Source organism: Tinamus guttatus, unplaced genomic scaffold (genome assembly GCF_059628265.1).
Source record: "Tinamus guttatus ecotype Peru unplaced genomic scaffold, ASM5962826v1 Tinamus_guttatus_pri_ptg000098l, whole genome shotgun sequence".
Taxonomy (NCBI): Eukaryota; Metazoa; Chordata; class Aves; order Tinamiformes; family Tinamidae; genus Tinamus; species Tinamus guttatus.
The window spans coordinates 743,120-770,245 of record NW_028288632.1 but is presented as its reverse complement, the minus strand read 5'-3'; the positions used below and the strand labels follow the sequence as shown (position 1 = coordinate 770,245).

Here is a 27,126-nt window from a genome sequence, read left to right as displayed (position 1 = left end):
ATTGAATTTGTTCACTGCGTTGCAAAACGAGAGAAATGTCACCTTCAGCGGTGATCTGACAACACAAAAATAATTACATAAAGAAAAAAAAAGGAGATGAGAACTTGTGAATATTCATGAGCAAGTCAAAAACCCAAAATTAACAGGGAAATTAATTACCAAATTGATTAGCCTGCCAACTCCTTTTATTTAAATAAATCAACAATTGCCTTCATGTGACCTCTGCTGAAGAATGCAGAGCGAATCCCAACGGCTCCCGCAGGAAGCTTGGCGCTGTCCCGGCCGACCCCCACGTCCCATGGTGACGGCGCGGCCCTGCCTTCCAGCCACCAGCCTTCCCTCCATCTGGCGCTCCGGATGCTGTGGTTTCACCATCGCCTGAGCCAACCTAACCGCTGGCTGCTATAGCTGCGCGCTCCCCGGTCCCACCCTCTTACTCATGCTGGCTCTGAAGTGCTGTTCCAGCATGCCAGGCTGGCAGAAAACTCATTGAGCAATTAAAAAATAAATTTAAAAAGAATAAATTTAAAAAGTTTTTTTTTCCCCTTAGCTCAAAGCCCTGAAACAGCTAAGTGCCCAGTGAGCAATAACACAGGTGAGGAAAGCAACCAATTCTAACTTGGAAGGTGGATCTAATGCTGAATTTAACCCCGACATGGGCAGTGGGATGGAGCGATGGCACCTAAAGGTCTCTTTCTACCTGAATTACTACACAAGTCTTAGGCAGGACAGAGTAGAAACAGGCACGTTGGTTCAGTGGCCTCGTGGGGTGGCTCCGTGTCCTCTCTGCCAGGACCCACCTCCTGCCTCTCTTGCACCTGCACGCAACACTGCCCTGTGGAAAGCCCTTCCTGCGGGACTAGCCCAGGGCTTGAGCAGGGAACGGCAGGCCCAGATGGGAGCAGGCTCAGGAGGAAGGGCGGCCCCGCAACCGCAGCCCCAGGCCTGTGCGAGGCCCTCGTGGCACGCTCACATCGCGGAAAGCCGACCCCAAAGAGGGGCACTTCGCCTGCCCACAGACCAAAATCGCCCCAAAAAACGGGCGCGGAGCCCCAAGCCGTGCCCGTGGGGCAGGCGGGGAGCCAGGCGCCAGCTCCTGGCCGGAGCCTTCGCGCCTGCCCAGGCCTTGCCAAACACCCTCCCCTGCCCGAGAGGCCCAGGCACCCACACAAACCCTCCCCGGACCGAGGGCCCTCGGGCACTCATAAATATTCACGAGCTCATGAATATTCAGGCGCGCGGCTCTCCCGCGCCGCCGCACGTCACGCTGGGGAGTCACCCTCGGCCGGAAGTGGGCCCGCGGCCGGCCTTGGGAACCCCGCGCACCCGCCCCTGCTGGCACAGCCACTTCCGCCCTTCCTCCATCCCGGGCTCCACGCGCGCCGGCGCCTCGTACTTCCGGTAAGCGCGCGCCCACGTCGCCCCCCGGCCCGTGCACTTCCGGCGCGATCGCTCGCGGCCCGCCCGCCGCCCTGCCGCGCTCCCGCCGCCGGAGAAGGGACCACGGGCCGGCACGCGCCGCCGCCCGCCTCTCCTTGAAGGGAAGCCGCCGATGACGCCGTTCCGCTCCACTCCGCGCCCCGGAAGAGCTGAGGCTCAGTCCGCCTCCTGATCCGGAAGCGACTCGCGCTCCTCTTTCCGGTGAGAAGGCCTCTGCCGCCGCTGGAGTCGGGGTCGGGGTCGCTGCCGGCGGGTGCCGCGCGGTAACGTGCCGGGCGGGCGCCCCGCGAGGGGAACTTCCGGGGACGCGGCGATCCGGAAGCGGAAACGGAGGCGGGTGCCCGGTTGCTTGCCCACCCGCGCCGGTGGCCGCGGCGGGGGAGGTGCCTCCGCTCCCGCCTCGGCCGCGCGCGCGCTCGCGCGGGGCCCCGCGGTGGGAGGTGGGTGCGCTCGCGGGCGCCGCGGGGGGGCGGCCTCCCCCGCCATGGCGGGGCGCGGGGGGCGCGGGGCCCCACGCGCGCCCGTGACGCCGGCGGTTTGTTTGCAGACAGGGCGCCGGAAGGAGGAGAGATGCGAGAGGAGGGAGAGTGAGCGGGGTAAGGAGGGCGCCGCGGGGACGCGCCGCCCGCACCGGCGCCGGGAGGGCCGCGCCGCGGGGGGAGGGGGGAGGGCCGCGGCGTGCCGAGAGTCTCCCCCGCGGCAGCGCTTTCGTGCGGCGCGGGGCTCCGAGGCTCCCCGGCCTGGTGCTTCCCCATGCGTGCACTTTTTTGTTTATTTATTTATGGGTTTTCCTCCCTAAAGACATAGGAGTACCCGAACTTTTTTATGCTTATGAGCCCAGTGGAGACACTTTTGCATTGGGTCCAATAGCTTGTTTAGCCTTAAGCATCAGTAGCCTTTTGCGGCAAGTAAGCCGAAAAGCTCCTTGTTACTGGGCAAAGATCTAGATGCCCATAAAGCAACATTCCCAATCATTCCCGAGCACCATAATCAGGGCTTTTTGTCAACTAAAAAAATTCTTGGTGAATGGAGAGTGTAAGCTGGCTATGTGGAAAATAAGGAAAATGTATTAAAAGTCAACGTTTAAATGCCCGCATATCAAACTTTAATTATGCCCTCCAGAAACACAGCCTCTACCTCACCATATACTTCAATATGCTTTTCTCTGTGTGTTTATGGTTAAAGTGATGACCTGCAAATAAGTGCAAGTCCAACACATTAAGTATGTGGTTCTGTGAAGTACTCTGAGAGCTAAACTTCAGATTCCCTGTCCCTTGTGAGTTCCCTGGGTCACTTGGTTGTTTATTTGGTGTATGTAACTTTGTGGTGTGTACACAGAAGGTGTTTCTGGTTTATATCAGGAGGGTTCGGTGACATCTATCTGATACTAGACGGGTGAATGGGAAGAAGGTCCCATCTCTGGCCTGTGTGCGGAAGCCGGGATGATGAAGGCTCTGCAGTGGGAACGTGCTGTTCCCGGGGTTGAAGCTCCAGCCCGTGTGTGATAGTTGTAGAGCAATTGGAAAGGTTGCGTGCAGAGTTCTGGTAAAGTAAGTGTGAGCTGTGTCACGGTCGGGGCCGTGACTAGGGGTGCATGTTTCCAAACTGCTCTGTGACTGGAACGGGGAATGGGGAGGGGGCTGTGGGTGCTAAGGCAGTAGCTCGGTGGAGGAATCTTACCTCTGTCTTCTCCCTTTGGAAGTTTGGTCTTTCATGAGATTGCATGACAGCTTCAATTCTTAAACCACTTCTCTTCTCTCTCCCCGTTCTTTTAACTTTGTTACACTTCAGTCTTTCAAGCTGATTGTTGAGGCCTGATATCCACTCAAGAATGAAAGCTTTTGGATGGAGAAATGAATTCTAGGAGAGCTTAATGAGAACGGGGTGCTCGTTTTCTGGGAATTAGTGTAAGGCTTTCTTAATGTGCACAGTCTGTAAACTAAGCAAACCAAAGTTAGGCACTTGGTGAATTTCTGCTAGAAAACTAGATGGAGACAGGAAGAAAATGGTGTTCTAGTCTATGCTATTTTGCATTTTAGAATCTGAAAATAGATTTGCCTTTTATCTTGTACTCTTTAAATTAGAATGTTGTGAGGTTTTTATTTTAACTGGCATCTTTCTGTTTAATTCCTAAAGTTTTCCATTCAATCCAAGAGAGTCAGGGAAAAATATTTTTTGTGGGTTTTTATTTATTTTTATTTATTTTTTAAATACACATTCATATTACGAGACATGCTTTTACAGAATTAATTTCACTTTTTTTTGTCAATGTGGAAAGTGAGTAAATTCGAAGTTTGTCTTTACCTATTATTAAAGAAAAAAATAAAGCAATAAGAATATCAAGAAGATGTACCTTGACATTTCAAGCAAAAAGCTTTGGATTTAAAAGCTGCTCAACTGTCCAGGAATGTCTTATCTCTTCATTTATGTCCATCCTGTGGGAAAACAAGCCCTGCAATTAGAAGTGTTACATATACAGGACCTTGCTGTAGGCAATGTATAGAATTGATTTGGTTCAGTGAAGAGAGCAAAGGCAGGAAGGTGAGATTCTTGTCCCATCTGATTCTGTTTGAATCGCGGCGGTGTCAGTGCAGAGTATTCAGTTGGTTAGCTGGCAGTCTGTCCTCTTGCCACTGGTGTAAGGAAAATAATTCATCCTTAAGCATGTTGATGATTGGTTTGAGTGAGGCAGGAACACTTAGCTTTGCTGTTCTGTGAGCAATTTATAAAAATAAAATTAACAAGTAATTTTGTTCATTTAAATACTGCTCCTGTGTGTAGAGGAAAATTATCTTCCCATTTTGACACACATGCTACAGTTTCACATGCATGTATTCTGTTCAAAAATATTTTTGGAAAGAAAGAATTTTGTGCTGTTCAAGGTATGCTCCACAGTTTGTCTGATGACTGAGGCCCTTCAGAAACAATATTTGGGTATTAATTAGGCTACTCTCCTATGATAACAGAAGTAGAAGTGGGACAATTTATGGATAGCTGCATGAGAATCCTGTAGTGCCTGACTTCAAGTAGCTTACTCTGCTAGTCATAATGTTCTCTGACTATTTTTTTGTGTCAATTTTGCCTTTTTTTTTCGTGGATAGGCACATCTCCTGCTCTAGAAAATACTGTTTTGTGTATTTATTTAATTTATGACTGGCCTTTGTGTAAGTGTTGCAGACTTTGCTAGCTAATGGAGTGCAAAGGAAGGGAAGGATTAGATGGCAAAAAGTAGTACTTAAGGTTTCCTCTTCAGTTGGATGCTCTTGAAGAGATTAAGCTTCTGTCTTCAGAGAACTGACTTTTGGAGTCTAATCAATCCTTTGGCTGCATGGAGAGTTGAGAAGAAACAGTGGGCGCCTGCCTGGGGACAGAATCCTACAAAATCTCCTGCCAGAGACAGGGATGAAATGGATAATACAAATGACAAGTGCACTTGGAAATCGGGTAGCTCAGATGCTGGATAGTTGGGGTGTGTTCCCATAGTATAGTTCTGTTGGATGAGAGTGGAGAATGTCAGGAATCTTGGGTGGCATTTCCATTTCTCTTCTCACCACGGAGGGGGCTCAAGTGGTTAGAGCAGGGGGCAACAGGAAGTTAGGAGCCTTCTGTTTTACTTCTTGGTCTGCTGTGGCTGCTGTCTGTTATCTTGGCCAAGTCTGTTTTCCTCTTTCTGCCTGTCTCTCTTCCTGTGTAACATGATGCTAATGTCCCCTTGCTGGGTCTGGGTCCTTAGCTTTCAGCTGGGGTGGAGGGGCAGGCAGAGTCCAAAATCCTTGCCGCTCATGGGATCAGACTTTCCGTGACAGTGACAAGTGGTTTCAGCTGTATTTGCCTGGCTGCAGATGCACAGACTTTTTCTTTAACATATCCGCACACGGATAGAAATCCTGGAGGTGTTTTGGGGCAGTGAGCTTTTGCATGGAGGAGTGGGGGCAAGAGGTGTTTGAGAGGGACTTAAGCCTGTGGGAATGGCTAAAATTACCCCTTTCCCTTAAAAATAACAGAATTTGAGCAGATGCTTTGAAAGTGGGGAGAAGTTGCTCAAGTAAGAAAGGGAAGATTAAGGAACTGTCACAGCACTGGACTGAGCCAGTTCCCTATTGGAGTCTCTTTGGGTTTAATGTTCCTTTCGTGTGTGTGTGTGTGTCTGTCTGTCTTCGTTCTCCTCCATTCCTCTTCCCACCCCCCTTCTTCTTCCCCCCTGCGCCCAGCTAGGATGGAAGAATCTCATTTCAACTCTTCCCCGTACTTCTGGCCAGCGGTGCCCACCGTCTCGGGACAGGTAAGATCTTTGTCTTCCAACCTACTGCGCTGGCTTTGCTTCCTGTTAGAAGTTGACGTGCAATGAGTGTCTCTGTGACATTTCCCGCTCAGCCACCTGCTGGGGAGGAGCTGCCTTGCAGCATCTAAAAGCCCTTCTTCCTGCCTGTGTAGATCGAGAACACCATGTTCATCAACAAGATGAAGGAGCAGCTCCTGCCCGCTGAGAAGGGCTGCAGCCTGGCTCCTCCGCACTACCCCGCCTTGCTCACAGTGCCCACCTCTGTGGCTCTGCCTGCTGGTATCTCCATGGACTCAGACACCAAGCCGGAGCAGCTGACGCCGCACAGCCAAGCCCCTGTGACTCAGAACATCACTGTGGTACCAGTGCAGTCTGCTGGGCTCATGACAGCAGGTAGGAGGCCCCAAAGACTCCTGAGGCTCAAGGATGGGAGGAGGATGAGGGGATGGGGAGTCCTGAGGAACAGGGAACACAAGATTAATCCTAGCCATATTGATGGGGTGGACTCTCTTGGCCCTAGGCACCCTGTGAATCTGTAGACATTCTTGACACTTGGATGTTGACTTCCAGCAGTGGATCCTGGGGATATTTCGGGGGTGGGCAAGCTACTCTGTTTTTTTGGGTGTGGTCAAAAGTAGATTAAATAAAGCTTGTCTCTTTGAGTTGGGAAGGTTGTAAATAATGAGATATGAAATTCCTGACTTCTTCTCTCACTCTCTGTTTGCAGGTCCTGGTCTGGTGATAACCTCCCCATCAGGTTCCCTGGTGACCACAGCCTCCTCTGCCCAAACCTTTCCCATCTCAGCCCCCATGATTGTCTCTGCGCTACCCCCTGGCTCCCAGGCAGCCCTTCAGGTGGTGCCTGATCTGTCCAAGAAAGGGACAACCACCCTCTCAGAAGGTGGTGGGGGTGGCGGGGGTGGGGGAGTTGCCCCCAAACCGCCCCGGGGACGCAAGAAGAAACGATTGCAGGAGTCGGGGCTGCCAGAGATGAGCGACCCCTTTGTGCTGTCAAACGAGGATGATGAGGACCAGCACAAGGATGGCAAGACATACAGGTGGGGAGCAGGGTTCAACCATGGCTGTAACATTGCATGGGGTTGGGGGTATATTCCACCCTTCAGAGGGTTATATGGGGAAGAAAAGAGCTCTGCCTCTTCCCTGCTGACTCCCCAAGTGTAGATGCTTTCAGCTGCACAATGAGTTCAGTTTTTTTCTCTAATTGGGAATGTTTGCAAGCCTGTGGGTTGTCCCAAAATGAGTGGACAACCTCGATTTCCTAAATACACGGATATTAATGTTACTAGGTCAATTAATGGCCAAGATCTTACGGGGCTGATCCATATCCTTGCTGTCGCAGCCAGGTACTGTGGCTGTTGCACTGCAGTTTGCAGTGCTGCCTCGTGTAGCCGGAGCACTTCAGCTATAGATGGGACCCCTCGTGTGCCTGGCTGCCCTTGAGTTAGGGCTCTAGGCTGCAATGCAACAGCACAGAGCAGGGAGCAGAGTGTGGTCGTGTGTCTGCTCCAGCGTAGCCCCATCTATTCTCATTCTATTTCAGCATACCCAACAAAACAGAAACAAAAAAGTGTATTTCTGAATTAGGTATAAGAGAATTTCTGAGCCTATAGGGTATCAGATAAGAGGGGGAAGAGTTCTGAGCCCTGAGGTTGGCTTTCTGACCTTGGAGGGATGTGGCCTGAGTTCAAAAGCGAGTTGTAGCAAACGGAAAAGTTAATTAAGGAGAAGTACTGGAGGGTAATGAGCATGGGTGTATTGAGAAGGTGGGAACTGGACAGAGCAGAGGAGTGCAAGGAAGGAAATGTCATGGACCATGTTGCTTGGGAAGTGGGAATGTGTATGGGTGATTTAGGGATGCGTGTTTCAGAGGGATAGTTAAGATCAAGAAGAGGCGAAGGAGTGGTGCAGCAATAAGCAGGTTCTTCTCATCTGCCCTTTGCACATAGGTAGCGTGAAACAGAAATAGGATTTTGTCCCCAGTTCTTCTCACTTCCCTACTGTGTGCCCATTATCCCTTCTGAAAGTTTCCCCTTTGCCTCCCTGGATTTCTCTAGATTTCTTTCCTTTTTTTTTTTCCCCCCCTTTTTTTTTCTTTTTTTCCCCCTCCTCCAGCTTTAAGTATGTTTTTTGGGATTCAATCCTAACAATATGGAGGCAGTTATATAGAATCAGTGCATCCATTGCAGGGGCTATATTATTTTTAACTATAGCATTTCAAAAATGTTTACGTTTTTAAATCAATACAGTTAAATGGGTACAAAACCAGACCTTGGATCAGCCTTTTTATTCCCTTCCCAGTGTCCCAGTTTTTCCCCTTTGAAAATATAATCAGCGTATGGTGAAGAGCGGTGGGAGTGTTAGGTAGCTTGCTATGTGTAATCCCACCATTTATTTTGGGCCCTAGCCACAATTCCACACTACTCAAGCTGCTTACAGTCTGGGTTGCTAATTAGGTTGTTAAATATGTATTTACAGGGGACACAATTGGCAGTGAACACTAGAATTAAAGCTGAACCAAGGCTTTAATTATAGCTCCTTGTTTACTTGCAAATTTGGAAAAGAAAATACCCAATGACCAGGTGGAGTGACTCAGCAGAAACTTCATGAACACCAATAGTCCGTGTAACAGCTCATGAAAAGGACTTTGGAAAAAAAGACAAGTGAGTTTATATGGAGGAACATGTAATCAGGAAGATTTCTTGTGCTCATGTCTAGTCCGAGTGTGGTACCTCTGCTGCCTCCTCCTGTCTCTGTCCCAGGCAGACCTTCCTGTGACCAGTGTTAGGGTGGCAGCGGGGAGAGGGGGGAGGAAGACAGCTCAGCTGAGATTTATAGAAGATCACCGAGTTGTACTTCTGCAGTATTTGGCAGGTGCCTTCTCTTTGGCTGATGCTTTCCATGCGCAAGTTCAAACTAAAAATAATTGTTGAAAATGAAAAGAAGATGCTGTCTCCTCTTGGAACTGTGGGAGAGGTGGCCTTTGCAAAACATAGTAAAATTGTTTTCCCATAATGAATAGACTTGCAAGTCAAGACTTAGAGGACTCCTGTTTTCTCAAAGGAAATTATGATCTAGGTAATTCCAGTTGCTGCAGTATGCAGACATATCTTAGCTAAATTAGGACTGTGGGATGAGATTCTTCTTTTGTCCCCTTCTCAGGATGGGGAAGGAGTTGCATGTTTGTTTGTATAATTTCACTCATTCGGGTGGTGAAACACTGAGGACAATCTAGTCAGATGCCTGGAAAGAGTTGGACTCTGTTGTTCATCTCAATTGTGCCTTTTTTATAGTTATTTTCTAATGTCTTTTGTCAAACTGAATATTGTTTGGTTTTATGCTTCTCTGTTAGCTCTGCGAGATTTTTTTTCCAAGTGCCTGAGCACATATTTGCTACTGCTGTTGAAGCAGAGCAAGGCCTTGCAAGGGCAGCAGTGCAGGCAGAGAGCTCCAGAGGAAGTGGAGCACAAGGAGGATGAGGAGCTCTAGAATATTGCAACTCTTGCTGTTGTATCAGCTCTAGAAGTGAACTTATAGCCTCTGTCAGTGATATAAGAATCTTTGTGGCTAGTTTTTTCTTTATAAGAAAAGGTGTGAGGCTTTTGCTAATGATGGTGTAGTTTGCAGACCTTGGCCATCTAGCTTTAGAAATGGTCTGGCAGAGTCCTCGCACTTTGCTTTGTGCTCTTAAGTGAATGCTTACTCCTACTGAAGACAGCACCTAAGCCAGGTCTGTGAAGCATTTTCTTCATTAGGAAAATGATTTTTTTTCCTCATTTTACTCATAAGTAGTGTCATTTTAGTCTTGTCTGGACTCTTATGTCAGATGTTTAATCTCCCCTGACATCTTTGTAGAATTCAGTTTTTCTATGGAAAATAAGTGGTGTTTCTAGAAATATGCTGGCAGTGTGAAGTGTGAGTAGCTTCTCTTCAGAGCTTTAAAGGACAATGTGGAAGAGAAAAAATAACATAGATCCTGGTCTTGGTGTCTGTCAGTGCTTCTTGGGAGTTTGTGGTATGATACAGTCAGCTGGCAGGGCTGAGGAGGTGGCTCAAGTTCAGAATGAGGCCAGATCAGTTCTTTGCCAAATAGTTCTGCAAATGGGTCGATCTTTTAGAAGAGCTTTTTTGCAGGTATTTTTTGGTTCCTAGTATTAAGCTTGTAAAGGCTCTGATGAATACCAGGTCATTGTCTAGAATGGTTTTGCAAGCTGCCCTTTTGAAGCTAGGGCACAAACAGCAAAAAATGGTTGCATTGAGAAAGGCCTTGCCATCATATTGTAACCAATTAGCTCTCCATTTGCTGTGTCCAGCTCTGTGTTCACGAGGCTGTGGAAATAACAGGGGATTTAGGTTTGGGAGACATGAGCAGCTAAGGGGTATGGAAAGCCTCTAGGGTGAATCTAGGGAGAAAAACAAAGGCACTGAAGCCAGTTGGCTTGATAATAAGCAGAGCTGAGCTTTGGGAAAGGAAGAAGCTGGGGGAGGCCCTCTTTAATCAGGAAATTAGGGAGGCAAGAGGAGCCGGTGGTAGAACAGATAGGCATGTTCTCAGGTTCTTCTCATTCTGAGCCTTTTTCTGCCTTGTGTGAAATTCAGCATTGCTGCTTGTTGAACTTTCAGTGGTTTAGAATAGATTTGAAGTCTGGTGAGTGTGAGTCTTGGAAGCTGCATGTATCTCTGGAAGTCTGACCAAAATTGGCTGTTGTTCGATTTGGAAAGTTACTAAGCATACTCAGAGATGCTTTTTAGTTCAATAGTTGAAATACATGAAGATTATTTCCTTTTTTTTATGCTAATTGAGGCTTGCATGGCTCCAGGCACTGGCCAGATTGTCCGTCTCCCCGGAACAACTGAATTCCCTGTACCCGCTCGGACTTTCTGTATGGATTGGTCTACATGTGCTTTCCGTGCCTCGAAAAGCGTCTTCCAAATTTGCCTTTCCTTCAGTCACAGCTACTGCCCATTTGCCTTCAGAAGGGATTTTCTGTGCCTGCTGTTGACCATTACCTCCTTCCTCCTTCACGGGCAGGATGATGGAGACGCTGCTTGGTTAAAAGGAAGTGGGGACACGCATGAGATATGGTAGTGATTGCAGCTGATGGTGTCTGGGAAGACTTGAAGTTTGGGTGGAGAGGAGAGGGGAGTGGGAAAGGAGGAGAGAGTAAAGACTAGGAATGCTTGTGTAAGGAGGCTAGGGAATGCAGCAGAGGATGTAATGGGGAGCCCATTTCTAAGGGGACGGATGGCAGAGATGTAATCTGTGGAAGGGCCTGAGAGGAGGAGGAATGAGAGAGATCTGCTAAGTGTGTGCAAGCAGCAGAGCGAGTGCAGGCAATCATGGGAGGTAGAGATAACACAGGTACAGGAAAGAAATGTTGAGGATTTGGGAGAAGGAAACGGGGAAAGAACCACTCAAGAAAAGGCTAGGGAGGATGGAGCACGTGGGCAAAGAGGGGCCAAGGAGGTGGTGCTTGAGACAGGGGATTGCAGCAGACTGGAAGGGTAGGGACAAAGTGGGGATTAAGTTTGGAAGCATCAGGCGGAAAGTTGGACCACATTCCCTCCAAAGCCTAGAAGCATTAAAGCCATATTCTTAAGTTTTTCCATATCTGCAATCAGCACAAAGATATGTGACATCCTCTGGCAAAGAGCCTCATCCCCCTCTAATGCTATGCTGAAAAAGATGACAAATTACCATGGCTATCACTTATCCTCTTAGCTGCAGTGACAGAGGTTTGTGCAGTGGATCTTAAGATTGCTGATGACCAATATGGGTGTCAGTATGATGCCACATGTTGGACTTTCTGTTTGCTTTTTTTAACAAGTAGTTCCGTGAGCAGCGGAACTAATGAAGCCTGGTTTCCAGCGGCTCTCTCCTGTGTGGATTCTCTGATGTCTAATCAAGGGTGAGCTTATTAGCCTTTCCCTCAGCAGGGGGCTCTAATAGGGTCTCTCTTCTTTCCCCAGTTGCATATTTTATGAGACTTGTAGTGACTTTATCTTTAAAATCTTTTACGCCTTAATTGGATCCATTTGAAATTGGCTAATTGTTTCAAAATTTTAGGGAGGACAGGTGCGTATGCGCATCCATGTGCACTCATAGAGTTTGGACATGTAAGCTTTGCTTGTATACGAGTGCTGTGCTTGAAGTTAGAAAATGTCACAATTAAGACTGACCATATGCTTCGGGACATAGTAAGGTGAAAACTTGTGTGATGGCAAGTTCTCTCACTTCTGCTGAGATCTGGTAACTCTGTGTATTTGTGCCTGCATACACACAAACGCCCTTAATTTATAGAAGAAAGCTAAAGGATTTAACAGTGAACACACTACACTTGAGAGTTTTAATATTAGCACATTTTACTTTGCATGTCAATGGAATGAATGTGTGCAGGGAGCTAGTTACTGTGTTTCGACTGAGGAGAGAAAGCTTCGATACCGTTCTGTCTAGAACAGAACTACTTACTTGACCACAGCTTTAATTTGACCCTATTGAGTCCTTTATTATGTGACTATAGGTATTGTGTGGACAATGACCTGACACTTGCCTATCAGGCTCCTGCATGTTTGCTTGGAAAGCAAGGAGTGTTTAAAAACATATACGTGTGTGTGTGTATATGTGTGTGTATATATATGCATGGGGCTTGCATAAATGATAAGGATAATTTGGCAAAGGCAGCTTACTGCTAGTTTGAAGAATTAGATGCTCCCTTTGTCTCCCTTTGTCTCTGCCACAGATTTGCTGTGGTGTCCTGCAGCCACATGTTCAGACCTGTGCATAAGTCTGCTGTAGAACATATTCCAATATTTTGCTCTAGCCTTCAGCAGATGCACATTTGTTGCAGGCTAGAAGAGACCGCAGGAAATTACTGTGAAATAATTAACATTTGGTAGCTCAGGTGTTCCCAAACCTTAACCTTCTCTTGTGTATCTCTGAATATTCCTATTCCTCTCTGTTACACAAAGAGGCCCAGTTTTGCTTTGCAGAATCAATGACTGACAGCTGCAGAACAGAAATGTATAGGAGCTGCCTTTTGCATGTATATAGCATAAATTGGCCTTTGGGAGTCAGAAGGTGTTGGTCCTTCATATCAGGTTGGCCAGTCAGAATTAGTGGTTAAGTCTTAAATAGTTGCTCCTCATCTGATTCTTATTTTTGCTGAGGGGGAGGCAGTGATGGAAGGGGGATATTGTGGGGATGAATGAGTGCTTATGGAGCACTGATACTCAGTGAGGGATGCCACACAAGTGACTCTGCTTCATGAGATTTGTCGTACAGTTGACAAGACTTGAGGCTGTATTGCAGAATGATGAACCAAAGAACTGGTTGCTTGTTCATTAGGCGTCTATCTGTGTTATAAAGTAAGGATGTAGTTCATTTGAAATAGTAAATGAGGCTGTATCTGAATGTGCTTGCATTGTGAAGCCAAGCTATGATTCCACAGGTGACCTTAATTCTGCCATTTCCAAATTTGTTAGTGCTTTCTCACAGAGTTTTATGTTCTTTTAATTTTAGCTTTTGCATCTCATCACTGTTCTGGGAAACACCTTACTGTACTTTATTGTTTTTCTGATCTTTAGTCCAATGGTGACTGGTTTGAGAAGTTAGTAGACAAGGTCCTAGGTCCGTTATTGATCTCGAGGTCAACATCAAATCATGGCTGACAGTTTACAGATGGAACCAATAATGCTGGATAGCTAAAAATAATTGGGAAGCTCTAAGTGTAAGGTTGTTAAACTGGGGTTATTCTAGCAAGATATGTTTAAATACAGCCAAAGGAAAGGTGCAGTGTGCTGCATAACGCTGTATTGCTTCTCCAGCACAGTTGGCAATTGAGGCTTTGTTGCTTGAACATACTGTAAAGCAAACAAAGTCTTTTGAGCCTGGACGGAAGCGCCCTGTTGGCTGCCATTGAACTTCTCTGATCTAAGAATAGAGAATATAGGTGGGGAAGCAGTATCCTAGAAAGCAATGACTGTGAAAAAGATTTTTAGGAATGAAATGATATCGTGTAAGCTCCCAGTGTGAGGCTGTGGCAGGAGGAGGTAAATGCAATTGTTACGTGTGTAAGTGCTGGCGTGCTTAAAATGAGAGGTGCAATTGCTGAAGCATGATGAAATACCACAAAGATCTGGACTTGATACTTTTAAAAGATGGTTTGGAAAAATGGACAAACTGCGTAATGTCCTCAGAAATCCAAGAACTGGATAAGTGGTATATGGTGAGGCATTTAAAAACCTCACTGCCCTGCCAGGAAAGTGGTGCATGTCATTACGCATGGCTGTGCGAAGCTACCAAGTGACTGAAGGGCTGGAAATAAGTTGTCTCGAGTCTCCCAGTGTAGCTCATACAGTTTTTATACAGTTTTAAACTGGTAAATACAAGCATAATGTTAGCTTTTGAATATGCATTGATGCTGCTGGATGGCGAAGCCAAAGGTACAGTAATAAAGTGCCCTCGTTTGGCATTTTTATGTTTTCTGGATTATTTAGTTCTTATTCGAGTTTTCTAGATCTGTATATTAAATGGCTACTCGTTCTGCTTTCCCCTACCTCTTAAAAATATTAGCAAGGAAGTGTTTAGTTTCAGCTTTAAAAGACTGGGGGAAGGGGTTAAGATGGCATTCATCATGAACCGTGTCATTTTTAGTAGTTACTTTATTAATTGTGTACTACAAAAGCAACAAATGCTCCTTGCTAATTGAACTGCTGACTTTGACAGCCTAAATTTAACTCTTATTACCTAGTTTAACTTCAGACCTTCCTGATCTGCCTTTTTTTTTTTTCTCTCCTTTTAGGCTTTGGTATATTTTTATAGTCCCACAGAAGGAGCAAGGGCTTAATTAAATTCTAAGAGCAAGGTGAACAGATACTAAGGACTTGAAATCTCAAAGCAGTGTGAAAGTGTACAGAGTCTTGACAACTATGATACCAAGTAATTAGGCAGTAGATTGAAAAATGCTGTGCATCAGTTAGGCAAATTTTACTACAAAAAGCTCTTTCAGCAGGTATTTTATGTTGTAACAGCATCCAGTGGATGAAGCAGAATATTCCATGAACGGTGAAACAAATCTGGCACTACACACCCCCAAATATTCCAGTTGCTAAAGGCATAATTTTATTTATGAGTCATCACGATGAATTTCATATGAGAGCACAGTTAAATTGTGCATCCAGTTTTTATTAGCAGTTCATAATTTTGAGAGTGTTTCTGTGCAACATGAACATTACCTCAATGTCTAACTTCTGTAGATTCCCTATAAAAAGAGTGATTAAATATTGGAAAGCATTACTTTTGATCTTTGGCAAATGGCTGGGTACTAAATGAACTATTTATATGGAGAAATACACCTTTTCATTAATAAGAAATATGCTCTCGTAGGCTGTCTAAATTTTCAGTGACAGAACAAGAACACTGACTGTGTACAGAATGGTGCAGCCAGCAGTCATCAGGAAGTTATATCACACAGTGCAGTCATGTCTGTTCCTTGTTCTCAGAGACAATACGGTGTAAGTAACAGTAGTTTAAAGGTACAATGTGAAATGCTTTGAAACTTGTTTAAATAGTCATTAATCAAAACAAAAAACAAACCACAGCATATTTTATATGCCATTATTTTCTTGCTTAACAAGCAGCAATTTTGGCATTTCTTTTCTCCAGAAAGGAGAGCTTCACTGAAATCAAATACTGAAAACCACCACTGAACTATCAGATATGGTAATCCCATTATCCATAGGGACCTAACATTATTTTGAATCCATATTTGCCCACTAGAGGGCCAGTTGCATCTTCTCCTTTAATATTGATATTGTCTGAGGCAAAACGTGAAGTGAAATTACACAGAATGTAATTAAGGAGAGCATTTGTTCCTTTGGAAACCCCTAATACGACATAATACGAACATGTCTGAAGTGCAGCTTTCTGATGTATTCCAGGGCTGCTGCTTTTATTATTATTATTATTGTTATTATTATTATTCCTCTCCAATATACAGCTCATAAATTTCTCCATGCTACATAATATTCTCGCTCTCTCAGGTTTGGTGATAATTAGATTATTGGAAAATGAGTTGTTGAAAAACTTTCCTTTTTAATCTTGTGTCTGAAAAACAATACAATACAATGTCTACAGCTGCTAAATTCAGACAAGATTTTTGGTGGTGGTGTATTTTTCCTCTCTTATGGTCAGGTCTATATTCCACTCTAATACAGGTGCCAGGGATGTTACAAAATATCTTCTTTGTAAATTTATTTGGAAAAATTGAAAGCACACTCAGTCTTTCTTTATTAAAATTTATTCTAGAGGATTTCTGAAGATAGACACCTGATAGATCTGTAAGTAGAGGGAAAGGTGCACAGAAACATTGGACTGTTGAGTAGATGGCTTTTAGGCCTAGTAAAGTTCATGATTTTCAAAACAATGTCGACTTTAAAATACACAGTCTTATGTAGCACACAGAAGAGATTATTCTCCATCACCTCATTTGAATTAGAACAGAAGATATGTGAATGTCTTCCTCTGAGAAAGGTGCCTAATCATTAAGACATTTCCATAGCCTGAGCTTGTTGTTCCAAAGATGCTGTCTTTCATGGTTAGAAAGATCTTATTTCCTCTTGGCTTTTTCTAACTTCTAGTGCTAGCTACTGTATCATTATCCCTTTCTTTGTTGCATAAAATGTTCCACTAGTAACTTTTTTTTTTTTCTCCCTACATAGATTTTTATGGGTATTGACTATAAAATCTTTAAACCTTTCCTCCGAACCTACATAGATCAAGCTCAGTGAATCTCTACTATGAGGCAGATTTTTCCACGCATGACATCATTCTTTGTCTGAGTTTTTCAATAATTGTTGATTACACAGATTGCAGAATTGGGCATACTATTACAAAAAACAGCAGCCATACCATTCCTCATTCCAAAGATTATACCTGCGCTTCCCCTTTGTGCTTCTCTTAGCCATATGAGCACAACATCTCATTGGGAGCTTATTTTCCCTTTGAACAAGTTCTCATCAGGGAGTGAGATTCTGGACTTATTTTGAGAGTATTAGAAATAAATATTCTGTGAAACATAGCTTGATAAATTCATGCTTGAAATTATGACACAATTGCTTAAAAAAGTGAGGAATTGGACTTGGTAACTTGGGTGTTTTTCAATTTAGTGTTCAACTGGAAGTTTTTTCTAGCTTCGTTACTTTCAAGGATACAATCTTCATCCTGTAAGTATGACTTGATAACTCCAATGCACATGCACTGCCAAATTTAGGTTCAGAAGTTTCAGAAAGTTTGGTGCATAGTGAACAAATGCTTGGAGATACTTTGGTTTATAAGCCAAAGCTACTTTTTTTTTTTTTAATATGGCTCTGATGTTCATTTTAACTCCTAAAACCTTTAACAGACCTAGGGATAAACAGGCTAAATTATTTCTGTTTGATTCCAGGAAGCATTGGTTTGTGTTTTTGTGAGGGAGGATGTAGAAGAATATGTTCTAGAAAGAGACGCTTCTAGCCAATGTGTATAATGTATGAATGCATTTTAATTTGTGCATCATGTTAGGTTTTGCAGTGGAAGTGAAATAAGAGAAAGATGATGGTAGGAAATGTGGAAACAACTGTTAGGAGATGCTAATTAATGTAAAGCAACAGAGAGGAAAAAATGTTACAGCAGGTATGAAGTGGTGCACTCACTAGGGAGGGATGGCTTCCAGTTAAGTGGCTTGAAATTAAGCTGTGGCTTGGAAGGGCCTGTGGAAGTTAAGGTAGGTGCTGGGTAAATACTACCTACATTATATACACTGACCAGACTGCACATTTCATAAAGGTTTCTGACTCCAGTGTGAATAGTACAATAGTAGATGCAGTGAAGATCTCCTCCTCCTGGGAGGAGAGCAAATAGATGAATGCGGGGAAGATCAGGATCCACTCTGTGGCTTGTAACACCTGCAGGGACTCTTGTCACTGAGCTGTATTTAAACACCTGTAAAACTTGAGGAAATTCCCAGACAAAAACATAATCACCCTGTTGTGAAGGTTGAAGTCAGGTTTGCCAGACCTTTTCTGGTTGGCATTTTTACCTCTGATATGGAAGTTCCAAGTGCAAATTTCATTTTGTCTTTTTTAATCAGCAAGTCTGCAAATGAAAAGCTAAGTTCAGAGAAACCTTAACTCTGCCCCTCAGCAGGCACACATCTAAAAAGAGAGGTGGAAATGTCTAGCTTGGATGCAGCTTCTATCTCTCTATCACATTATCAACCGCAAAATCTTTTACTGTCTTTAACTGTATAACAACGCAAGCTTCTCCTAACAGCCTAGTGTTGTGATGGGGCAGTGGTTTTTAACAGCAGCATCTGTAGCAGATAAATGCCAACTCCCATCTTTCTGTTCAAAGAGTCTGTGTGCCACCAAATATGTTCCTCATTACGGAAATGGGGACAGATGGGTCCAGACTCCTGGACAAGGTGTTATGCATCACGAGTGAGGTAGAAATGATGGAACTCCATGACACCAGTGAAATACTGCATTTGATTTCCAAAGTACTGTTGTGGGACCCACTAGGAAAACAGCACTGTCCTCGTTTTTCAGCATTGTCCTTCCAACTGCTGAAGTATCTTTCCCAACAGTGGGAAAGAGTTAAGTGACTTTGGTCATAACTGCTTTTGTAGACTTTGCAAGGCATGGAATTAATTTCTGTTATGAAGTTTGAACCTGGGATTTTCAGACTTTCCAGCTTTTTTTGAATGAAATAAATCATAGATTTTTTTTTCTTTTTTTTTTTTGTCTGGGAATTATTATTCCAGTGCCCTTCAGATTCCTGTTGGGAATCTTCTGAAGTGCTCCCCTGTCTCCCTTCTAAGCCTAATAAATTGACCTCTTTAATTCTTCTGAAACCTTTACTTGTCTTGCTGCGAGGTGTAGTGTGGACTCTCTGCCAGTTCCTACATTAAGTTTGCCCCTCTGGGACTGGAGTACTCACAGCTAAGCACAGTGTCCCAGGTAAAACCTCCCCAGAACTGCATAGCAAGAAATTTTCCCTTCTCCATGTAATATGGAAGACCCCTTCCAGTTAGAACTGATCCATATTGGGGCTCGCCCCCGCCGTGACACTGTCTCTTCCCCTCACCCCGGTCCCAGGTGCCGGATGTGTTCGCTGACCTTCTACTCCAAGTCGGAGATGCAGATCCACTCCAAGTCCCACACGGAGACAAAGCCCCACAAGTGTCCTCACTGCTCCAAGAGCTTCGCCAACAGCTCCTACCTGGCCCAGCACATTCGCATCCACTCGGGGGCCAAGCCCTACACGTGCAGCTACTGCCAGAAGGCCTTCCGCCAGCTCTCCCACCTGCAGCAGCACACACGGTAAGGGCCGGAGGAGGCCGGGCCCTCCGCGCTGCATGTTGCCGTCACCCCAGCGTGCTGGGAGTGCCCTGCGCAGGCAGCTGCCTGGGGAGCCCTTGCTCTGTTTCACAGGCTGCTCGCTTCTCATACACAACAAATGGGCAGTAATGGTGTCTTACACGTGACTTTCTGCTTGCTGCGAGGGGCTGGGTGTGCACAGAGGTTAGCACTGCTGTACTCTAGGGGGGTGTCTGTAATGACGTGGTGTTTCTGATGGAAAGTAGGACTTGTTTTGTCAGGGTAAGAGTGGATATAGGAGGGCTGGTCCCTCTCACCCCAGCATAGTTCTGCCAAGCGTCTCAGTCCAGGCCTGCAGCCCTCTGCGGTTCCAGCCATAGGCTTCCCACACACGGATCTGCCAATGCCCCTCAGTCCAAGCTCTATTGTTCCTCTCTCTGGATCCTCCCCCGGTGCAGACAGACCATGGCCTCTTGAATCCGAGGCGAGCACGCTTTGAGACTGAATGCACTCGCTCACCTTTGAGAGTTGCTCCACGTAGCCAGATAGCGTGGTGCTGTCCCACCCCCTTGTGCCCTCATTCCATCAGCACTAGCCAGATGGCGGTTGTGTCCAACTGCTGCTGCTCCTCCTCCTCTTCGGCAGGATCCACTCCAAGCTCCACACGGCGATTGTCAAGCCCCACAAGTGTCCTCACTGCTCCAAGAGCTTCGCCAACACATCCTACCTGGCCCAGCACCTCCGCATCCACTCGGGGGCCAAGCCCTACACCTGCCGCTACTGCCAGAAGGCCTTCCGCCAGCTCTCCCACCTGCAGCAGCACACACGGTAAGGGCCAGAGGAGGCTGGGGGCCCGGCCCTGGCCCCCCGCGCTGCCGGCATGCACCTGTGGAGCACGCGCGCCAAGCATGCGGGGGGCGGGCGGGGAACGCGGCCAGCTGCGCCCCGCGAGGAGGTGGCCCACCCGAGTGGACGGAGCGGAGGCTGCGCAGGAGACACCATGTCAGGGCAGACGTGGGCACATGCTGGCCCTGGGCATCCTTGGTCTTGCACCGTGGGGGGCACAGAGAGAGAGCCATAGAGAGAGAGGCATTGGCCGTAAGGGATCCCAGCCCGGCACCACGAGGGTTGGGCTTTGTGACTGAGTGTGTGGAAGCTTCTGGCATTGCAGGGGGATAGGGACAGACATGCTAGGTGACTTCAGCCTGACAATATGAGGGGAAAAGTGGCTTGAGCGTGATTTGAGCTCTTTTCAAGGCATTGTGGGAAGCGGGAGATGATATTCCTCTCGGTCATACGGGCCACCTGAACTGGGAGCCAGGAGCCTTGGCCTCTGGACCCCTTCCCAGCATCCTTTCAGGTGGCCCATATGCTGAGCTGGCCGCAGACTCATGAGCTCTTGCTTCTCATTCTCTGAACTCTGCTTGACCGCATATCTTCTGTAACACCTAGCTGGACACAGGGGCTAGGCAGAGCTCTCTTTGTCCAGTTAGAACAGCGTCTGGAGGCAATATCATCCCCTACCCTGCTCTCCTGTGTGGCTGTGAGACTTTGATCACGGCACCAGGCCCTGGTAGTCTGTCCTGCCTGGCTGCTCACTCCCTCCCATTTGTGCTCTTCCTTCTTGACAGTATCCACACCGGGGATCGACCCTACAAATGTGCTCACCCTGGGTGTGAAAAGGCTTTCACCCAGCTTTCCAACCTGCAGGTAAGGCGTAGGGCTCGCCCTGCACACCCGTGGGGGAGGCAAACACGGCTGTCGAGCGGGTGGAGCAACTTCTGCCCTGTTGTGGAAGAGAGGGAGGGATTGGGGCAGCTGGAGAGAAAGCAAAAGGGTAATGAGAAGCTGATGATGCATTGGGGGAATGATTTATGGCTCTTCTGCACCCCGAGAAATCACAAAAAGAGTTCTGCTCTGCAGCATGGTAAGCTTGACCTGAAAGTATAGAGACTTGGTAAAGCTGGACTCCTCTCTCTCCCATCTGTTCTCTGAAGTTTTCTGACTCATCTGAAACAAGGCTTTTGCTAAACATGAAAGGTGGAATAAAACAGGAGTGTCTAATAGTATTTTATTTTACAATGAAAGGAGGGGCTGTGAGAATAGGAATTAGGGAAGTAGAGGTGGTGTGCTCTATTCCAGTACCCCGGAGGAAGGCAACTGTAGGAGATGCCAAGTAGCAAAGAGCTGTAAATGCTCGTGAACATCTAAAACAGATTCTACTCTCAAGGGCAGTGACAGATGTGGAGAGTAAAGGTGTCAAGAGGCAGAAGAGGAAAGAAAAAAGGAGAAGACTGAGAATTGGGTGAAGACTGAGATGGGGGTTGTGGAGAGTTGGGTTACTCCCCTCTTCTAATGTCTGGTATGCCCAAGGAAAAGTGGCATCTGTGGGGAAGATGTGGGCTGGAGACAAGAGCTCTGTGTCCTACCCTAGGAGCCAGGCGCGTATCACTCTGTGCCGGGGCCTGGGAAACTTGGAAGGAGAGGTAAAGCTATCCCTAGTATTAATGTAGTATTAATTTTCTGCACTTGCTTTCTCTTTTCCCTGCCCTGCTGCTATCACCCCAGTCCCACAGACGGCAGCACAACAAAGACAAACCTTTCAAGTGCCACAACTGCCACCGCGCGTACACGGATGCTGCCTCGTTGGAGGTGCACCTGGCTACACACACGGTGAAACACGCCAAGGTCTATACCTGCTCCATCTGCAGTCGGGCCTATACCTCGGTGAGTGTTTGCACCACAGAGCTGCCGGAGCACAAGTGGAAGGAGCTCCTCCAGGTCCCATGGGAGCAGCCCCAAAGGCTGCTGCATGCCTCCCTGTTGGCTTTTATAAAAGTCATCCCCTCCTCTCGTGCTGTTTTTCCTGTTGCAGGAGACGTACCTGATGAAGCACATGCGGAAACACAACATCCCTGACCCGCAACAGCAAGTGGTCCAGGCCCAAGCGCAGGCCTCGCAGCAGCAGCAGCAGCAGCACTTCCAGCCCCAGGGCGGTGGGGCAGCAGGGGGCCCTTCTGGAGACACTAACCAACCCAACCCTCCCCCGCAGTGCTCCTTTGACCTGACTCCTTACAAGACTTCAGAGCATCACAAGGACATCTGCCTCACTGTCAGCACCAGCGCCATCCAAGTGGAACACCTCTCCAGCTCCTAGAGAGACCTTGACCCAGAGAGCAGAAAGCCTCTTGTGCATAGCTGGTGCCCAGGGGCACTGCTTGTGCAGCGGCCCTCCTTGTGCAACAGTCTCTGGCCTCTCTTCCTGCAACAGCCTCTTCTGGCTGTGTAACCCTGTTCATGGCAGCCCCTTGAAGAACAGCGTGGCTCAAGGGGTGCTCCTTCTGTGCAGCAGACTGCCTGGTAGGAGGATGCTTCCTTGTGCAAGAGCCCTTTCCTGTGCTGGGATCACTTCCTCATGCAAGAGCCCCTCCTGTCAAACCCAAAGAAAAGGCCCCCGTTTTGCCTTCTCTCTCACTGTAGGATGTGTCTGAAGGAGGGGTGCCTGTTGAGTCATGCATGGTGGATGGGATGAAGAGAGGGTCCTTGTATGTACAGGGGCTCGGATACTTGTTTTCCGCAGGCCACAGAAGAAGGGTTCACAGCTGGGTGGGGGGGTTTGGGGATTTCCTGAGTGTCTAAGAGAGAGATATCCATTCCTGTCCCTCCTGCTTGCAAAGGGGAGGAGGCCCTGCCCTGAGGACTGGATGGGAGAAAGCGCCTCCCCAGCGGCACGTGGGGCTGGGCACAGCGGGGAAGGGCATGGGGTGAATTCTCTAGACCTGACAGGGGCCGGAGCTGCCTGAGGGCTCCAGAGCATTGCACTCTCTTTGCTGCCCTCGCGGAGAGCAATAGAGAGGAGTCCGAGGCGGCTGCCCCTCCTTTCCCAGCTGTCTGAGGAGCGAGATGGCCCAGGCTCTGTAGGAGTGTGGGTTCCTTGCTCCTTGCTCTCCCTGCCTGTCGGATGATGTGCTAGCAGCCTGTGCTCCTCCTCTTCTCCCTCCTCCTCCCATCCTCAAAAGAGCCTGCAGGCATCAACAACAAACCAAAAAGCGACTGGAGGGAGGGTAAGAGACTGCCAAAATAATCATCACCCTTCTCTCTGCGCCCTTCCTGGAAAGGTGGAGCAGCAGTTCTGACGTGTGTGCTGCCCCCAGTTTCCCAAAGGGAAGGAGGAATAGGAATAGACCAGTCTTTCCAAGGAGTCAGCAGGAGGCAGGGAAGGGGTAGCTTCTCTTCACTTCCCATCAGAGTGCTCTCCCGGGTTCCCTCTTGCCAAGACGGGCTGGACTCACATGGCAGTGGTGGCCTCTTCTGGACCCTGGTAAGGGGAGAGAATCCCCAAAAGGTGGACAGTGGAGAGAAGGGGATGAAGATCCCCACAGAGACCAATCTAATGAGAAGGGGGAGCCAACAAGAATAAACTGAAGGCCCCTTGAATTTATATATATATATATATATATATAAATATCTATTCCCCACCCTGGCCCGCTCTGTCCTTGCTGTAACTTGTTTCTATCTCTGTGTTTATAAAACGCATAATCCTGGCAAATTTTTATTTTCAATCTTCGTTTGTTTTTCCCTCTCTCTTCGTCTTCAATTCTCCTTCCCTTTTTTTTTTTTTTTTTTTTTTGGTCCACATGACTACTGGTCTTGTGTCACTTGTTAGTTTATTTGGATCATGGAGGCTGACTCAGAAGAGAGTGAGAAGACAAGGGAAAAAAGCATGTGCTGTTGGGATTTAAAAACAATCACCCACCCAAAGCCTACAGACCCCCCAACTTCTGTATGAACAACCAATAGGGGCTTTTTTAACCACCTTGTATAGAAATAAATTGGTGTAAAAGGCTTCGTGGAGGTGCTGCTGTGAGCACCCTGCCCCTGTGACGTGTGTTCCTTCCCTGTGCACCAGGACAGTGCGTGAGCACCTGCTGGGGCGCCCGGGCGGCTCTGCGAGCGGGGGAGGAGCCTGGCCCTGCCCAGGCAGCTGGGTGGCCTGGCCGGGCGAGCTGGAGCTCTGCACTTTGCTCCGTGTGCAGCCCGTGGTGGGAGCTGCTCCTGCGTGTGCCAGGCTGCACCGCAAAGGGTGCAAGTGTTCATAGGATCGTAGCTGAGGCTAGAAGCTGTCTGATCTGGCTTGCTGCGTTTCATGGGTGACACATCGATCCATTTATCCCACATCGAGCCCCAGTAACTAATATATATTTGAGGTTTGTGTTAGTGAGATGCATTGGCTTGATCTTGAGGCACTGGGATGCGAGAATCTATCCCTCCCATTAGTAGCCTCCTGCAGAGGCTTCATGTTCTGTTTAATGTTGAACCTAATTTCTCTTGCTCTGAATTTGCTTGACTTTGTCTTCCAGCTACTATACGTCCATCCCATTGTTTCAGGCAGCCTTAGAGCACAGTGGGTGTTTATCCTCTGGCCATGTACTTAAACACTGCAGTATCACCTCTCAGTCTCCATTGTGACAAGCTAAGCACAGGGAATTCCTTTAGTCTTTTCACTGTCAGGGATTTCCTCGAGCCCGGGAACTATTTTTCTGTTTTCTTTTGTTGCATTTCTTGTTGCATTTCTCAGTCTCTTGTGAGTGTTGATTTTGGAAGCCAGTGTTCAAGCGCCCAGTGCCATGGACATAGTCCCCCTGTCTTTTGCCTTACGTTTGCAGAGGGTTGAACTTCCCCTTTTCTCACAGCATTACCTGGGAGCTCACGTTAGCTGCCTGTCTGCTGTGACTCCTGGCTCAAGTCTCAGCTATCCGTGACAGTGATTTCCCCTTTCCGCAGGTATGACCCGAGTTCTTATTTCATTGATATTTAAACTTTATATTTGACTGTACTAAAGATCACTATGTTCAAATCGACCCGGCTTGCTTATGATCCACATTACTCACCATTTTGCCAGTTCTGTCAGTGTTTTTTACTTTCAGATCCATGTTGAAAATGCTACATTGCATTTGACCCAGACAAACTTGAAAAGCGTCATTCAGTGCAACCTTTTATTAGCTTCTTTTTGAGACTTGCACGCTAGGTATTTCTTAATCCTTTTCATGTGTGTTCTGTTGATTATGTACAGTAAATTTTTTGACTTATGGTGCTAGGTCAATGCCTTACAAAAATTTACGTATTTTGCACCTATGCAGTCCCCTCTGTCGAACCAAATGTATAATATTGTCATCAAAGAATGAAATTAGGTTTGTTTTTTTTTTTTAAGAAAATCTATATTTCATAAAAACAAGTTGATAGTTTGGATTATAGGTTATATTTTCATTCATTAATTCCTCATCTCAACAGCTTTTCCATTATTTTGCCTCAGACTAATGTCAGTTTTCATTTGCCTTTTGGGAATACTGTTGTGAATGTCTTAATGGTATTTCTCGAATATCCCAAGATTAATTACAATTGGAATCAATGGGCTAGAAAGCTTGTTAGTTAACTCTTTTAGGACTCCTTGTTGTTTGCTGACTTAAAAATATATATCCCTAGATTCTGTCTAATCTTCTACTTTGATACTAAGGTACTGGAGATAAATTAGTATTTTCAAACTACTACCACATCCTGTTACTTTCTGCTATTTATTGACTGGTTTGCCCTGTCCGTGTCACTAGAAATGTCACCATTTTAATCTATGCTGTTGGTAAGATTTTGTTTCCTTTTTTACTTAAAGGAGCAAAAGATCCCAAATCCCTTTCCTACTTTCTGTAGTTATGCTAGCCACGGAGCTTTCCTTTTCAGCTTTATAACGCCTAATTTATATTGCTTGCTGTCTGGCCTTCCCCCTTTTCATGTGTTATATTTTGGCCTTTCTTGAAAAAAAAGAAGTTTGTAGTTACTCACAGACTTTCTTCACTGAACCCAAAATGAGCTTTCACACTTTCAAGTTCTTTCTTGATAGTGGAATTGGGGCTTTTTTTGGCCATACAAGAAGTTTTTCTTTAAAAGAATTTTCATTCACTTTTTTTTTTTTTTTTTCTCACGGGTGACTTCTGCTCACCTTTGGAAATTAGCTTTGTGAAGCACAGACTCTGTGTAGTTTTGTTACTGCTTGTGACTGTCCTCTGCATGTCCATATTCAATATGAGCTGGACATAATTGCTAATTTCCCCTTAAGTGACTCTTATCTGTTATGCATTGCATTGAAGCCCAGAAAGTTGAGTTTTTGGGTGCAGTATCTTTTGTTAAGAAAACTACCATTTAAAAAGTTGGAAACATATCTTGCCGTCTGGCTAAATATCCTGGGGAACATCTCCCAGGTTAAAACTCCTTGCGGTGTTTTTTTCAGTTTGTATGTTACAGCTGCTGGGAATCATCCCTCCTGGTCCCCGTTGTGATATGTTTGTTCCTGTCTGTACCCTTCTCCTTCTTAAATTGTTACCTAGCAGAGGGATCCATGTGTACTTTAAGGCTGTACAATCCCTGTGTTACCACTAATTACCAGTACTGCTGCCCGTGTTTGTGCAGTTTGTACCACCTATAGTTCTTACTGTTTGTCCAAAAAGAAACTAAAGGTTTTTGTTTTTTACAATGGGACTTTCCCACCGAGTTTCAGAAATGACACTTTATTCCAGGCATTTTTTTCTTCATCAATAATAATTTCTTACTTCTCTGTTTACCCTGGTTCCTGTTGTTAGTATAATAATAGTATCTTACTTTCATTAACTCTGTCACTCATTTCTTTTCAGTTTGCATCAGGATTTCCTCTTTGCATTTTTGTGGATGTTCAATTTTACACCGTTAAAACACTTCAGGTAGTTTAAAAATGATAGGATGCAAGATATAACATCCAAAATTCTCCCCTATTGGGATGAAGCCTAACGTTCCACAATGAGAGTCTTTTGTTTTTCACTCTGTACAGCTCAATTACTTAATTTTCACTCCAAGAGTGGGATATTCCCCAAGAAGATGTCATGGTCTTTCCACTTCGGCAGCCTGAATTCTTAAGCCTTGTGTTTGGCTTGACGGTGCCAGTCCGTTTGTTCCTGTAAATTTGTGCCCACAATGCCCTGGATAATGACTTGAGTCCTGCCTTACGC

The 27,126-nt window shown here is 46.3% G+C and overlaps 1 protein-coding gene across 16 annotated transcripts; it reads left to right on the top strand.

The window, feature by feature from the left end:
* Positions 1-1,521: 1,521 nt before the first annotated feature.
* On the top strand, positions 1,522-22,521 carry ZNF384 (zinc finger protein 384). Of its 16 annotated transcripts, none has more exons than XM_088520757.1 (12): positions 1,522-1,641; positions 1,988-2,036; positions 2,802-2,990; positions 5,656-5,722; positions 5,875-6,115; positions 6,450-6,780; positions 11,569-11,649; positions 18,875-19,099; positions 19,742-19,924; positions 20,728-20,806; positions 21,665-21,823; positions 21,972-22,521. In XM_088520757.1, the coding sequence occupies exons 4-12, from the start codon at positions 5,657-5,659 to the stop codon at positions 22,251-22,253; spliced, it is 1,647 nt and encodes a 548-aa protein (XP_088376883.1). In that variant the 5' UTR covers positions 1,522-1,641; positions 1,988-2,036; positions 2,802-2,990; position 5,656; the 3' UTR covers positions 22,254-22,521. The 16 variants fall into 16 exon arrangements, with proteins under 16 accessions (XP_088376883.1, XP_088376889.1, XP_088376888.1 ...); XM_088520763.1 differs by lacking the exon at positions 2,802-2,990 and adding an exon at positions 2,563-2,648; XM_088520758.1 differs by lacking the exon at positions 1,522-1,641 and adding an exon at positions 1,663-1,703.
* Positions 22,522-27,126: the final 4,605 nt, after the last annotated feature.

Excerpts from the sequence above, each read along its gene's own strand:
- ZNF384 (XM_088520764.1), top strand. The coding sequence starts at position 5,657 with ATGGAAGAATCTCATTTCAACTCTTCCCCGTACTTCTGGCCAGCGGTG. Across the intron at positions 11,650-18,874 it reads TCTCTGATGTCTAATCAAGG|GTGCCGGATGTGTTCGCTGA; the intron begins GTGAGCTTATTA and ends CCCCGGTCCCAG. Across the intron at positions 19,100-19,741 it reads CACCTGCAGCAGCACACACG|GATCCACTCCAAGCTCCACA; the intron begins GTAAGGGCCGGA and ends CCTCTTCGGCAG.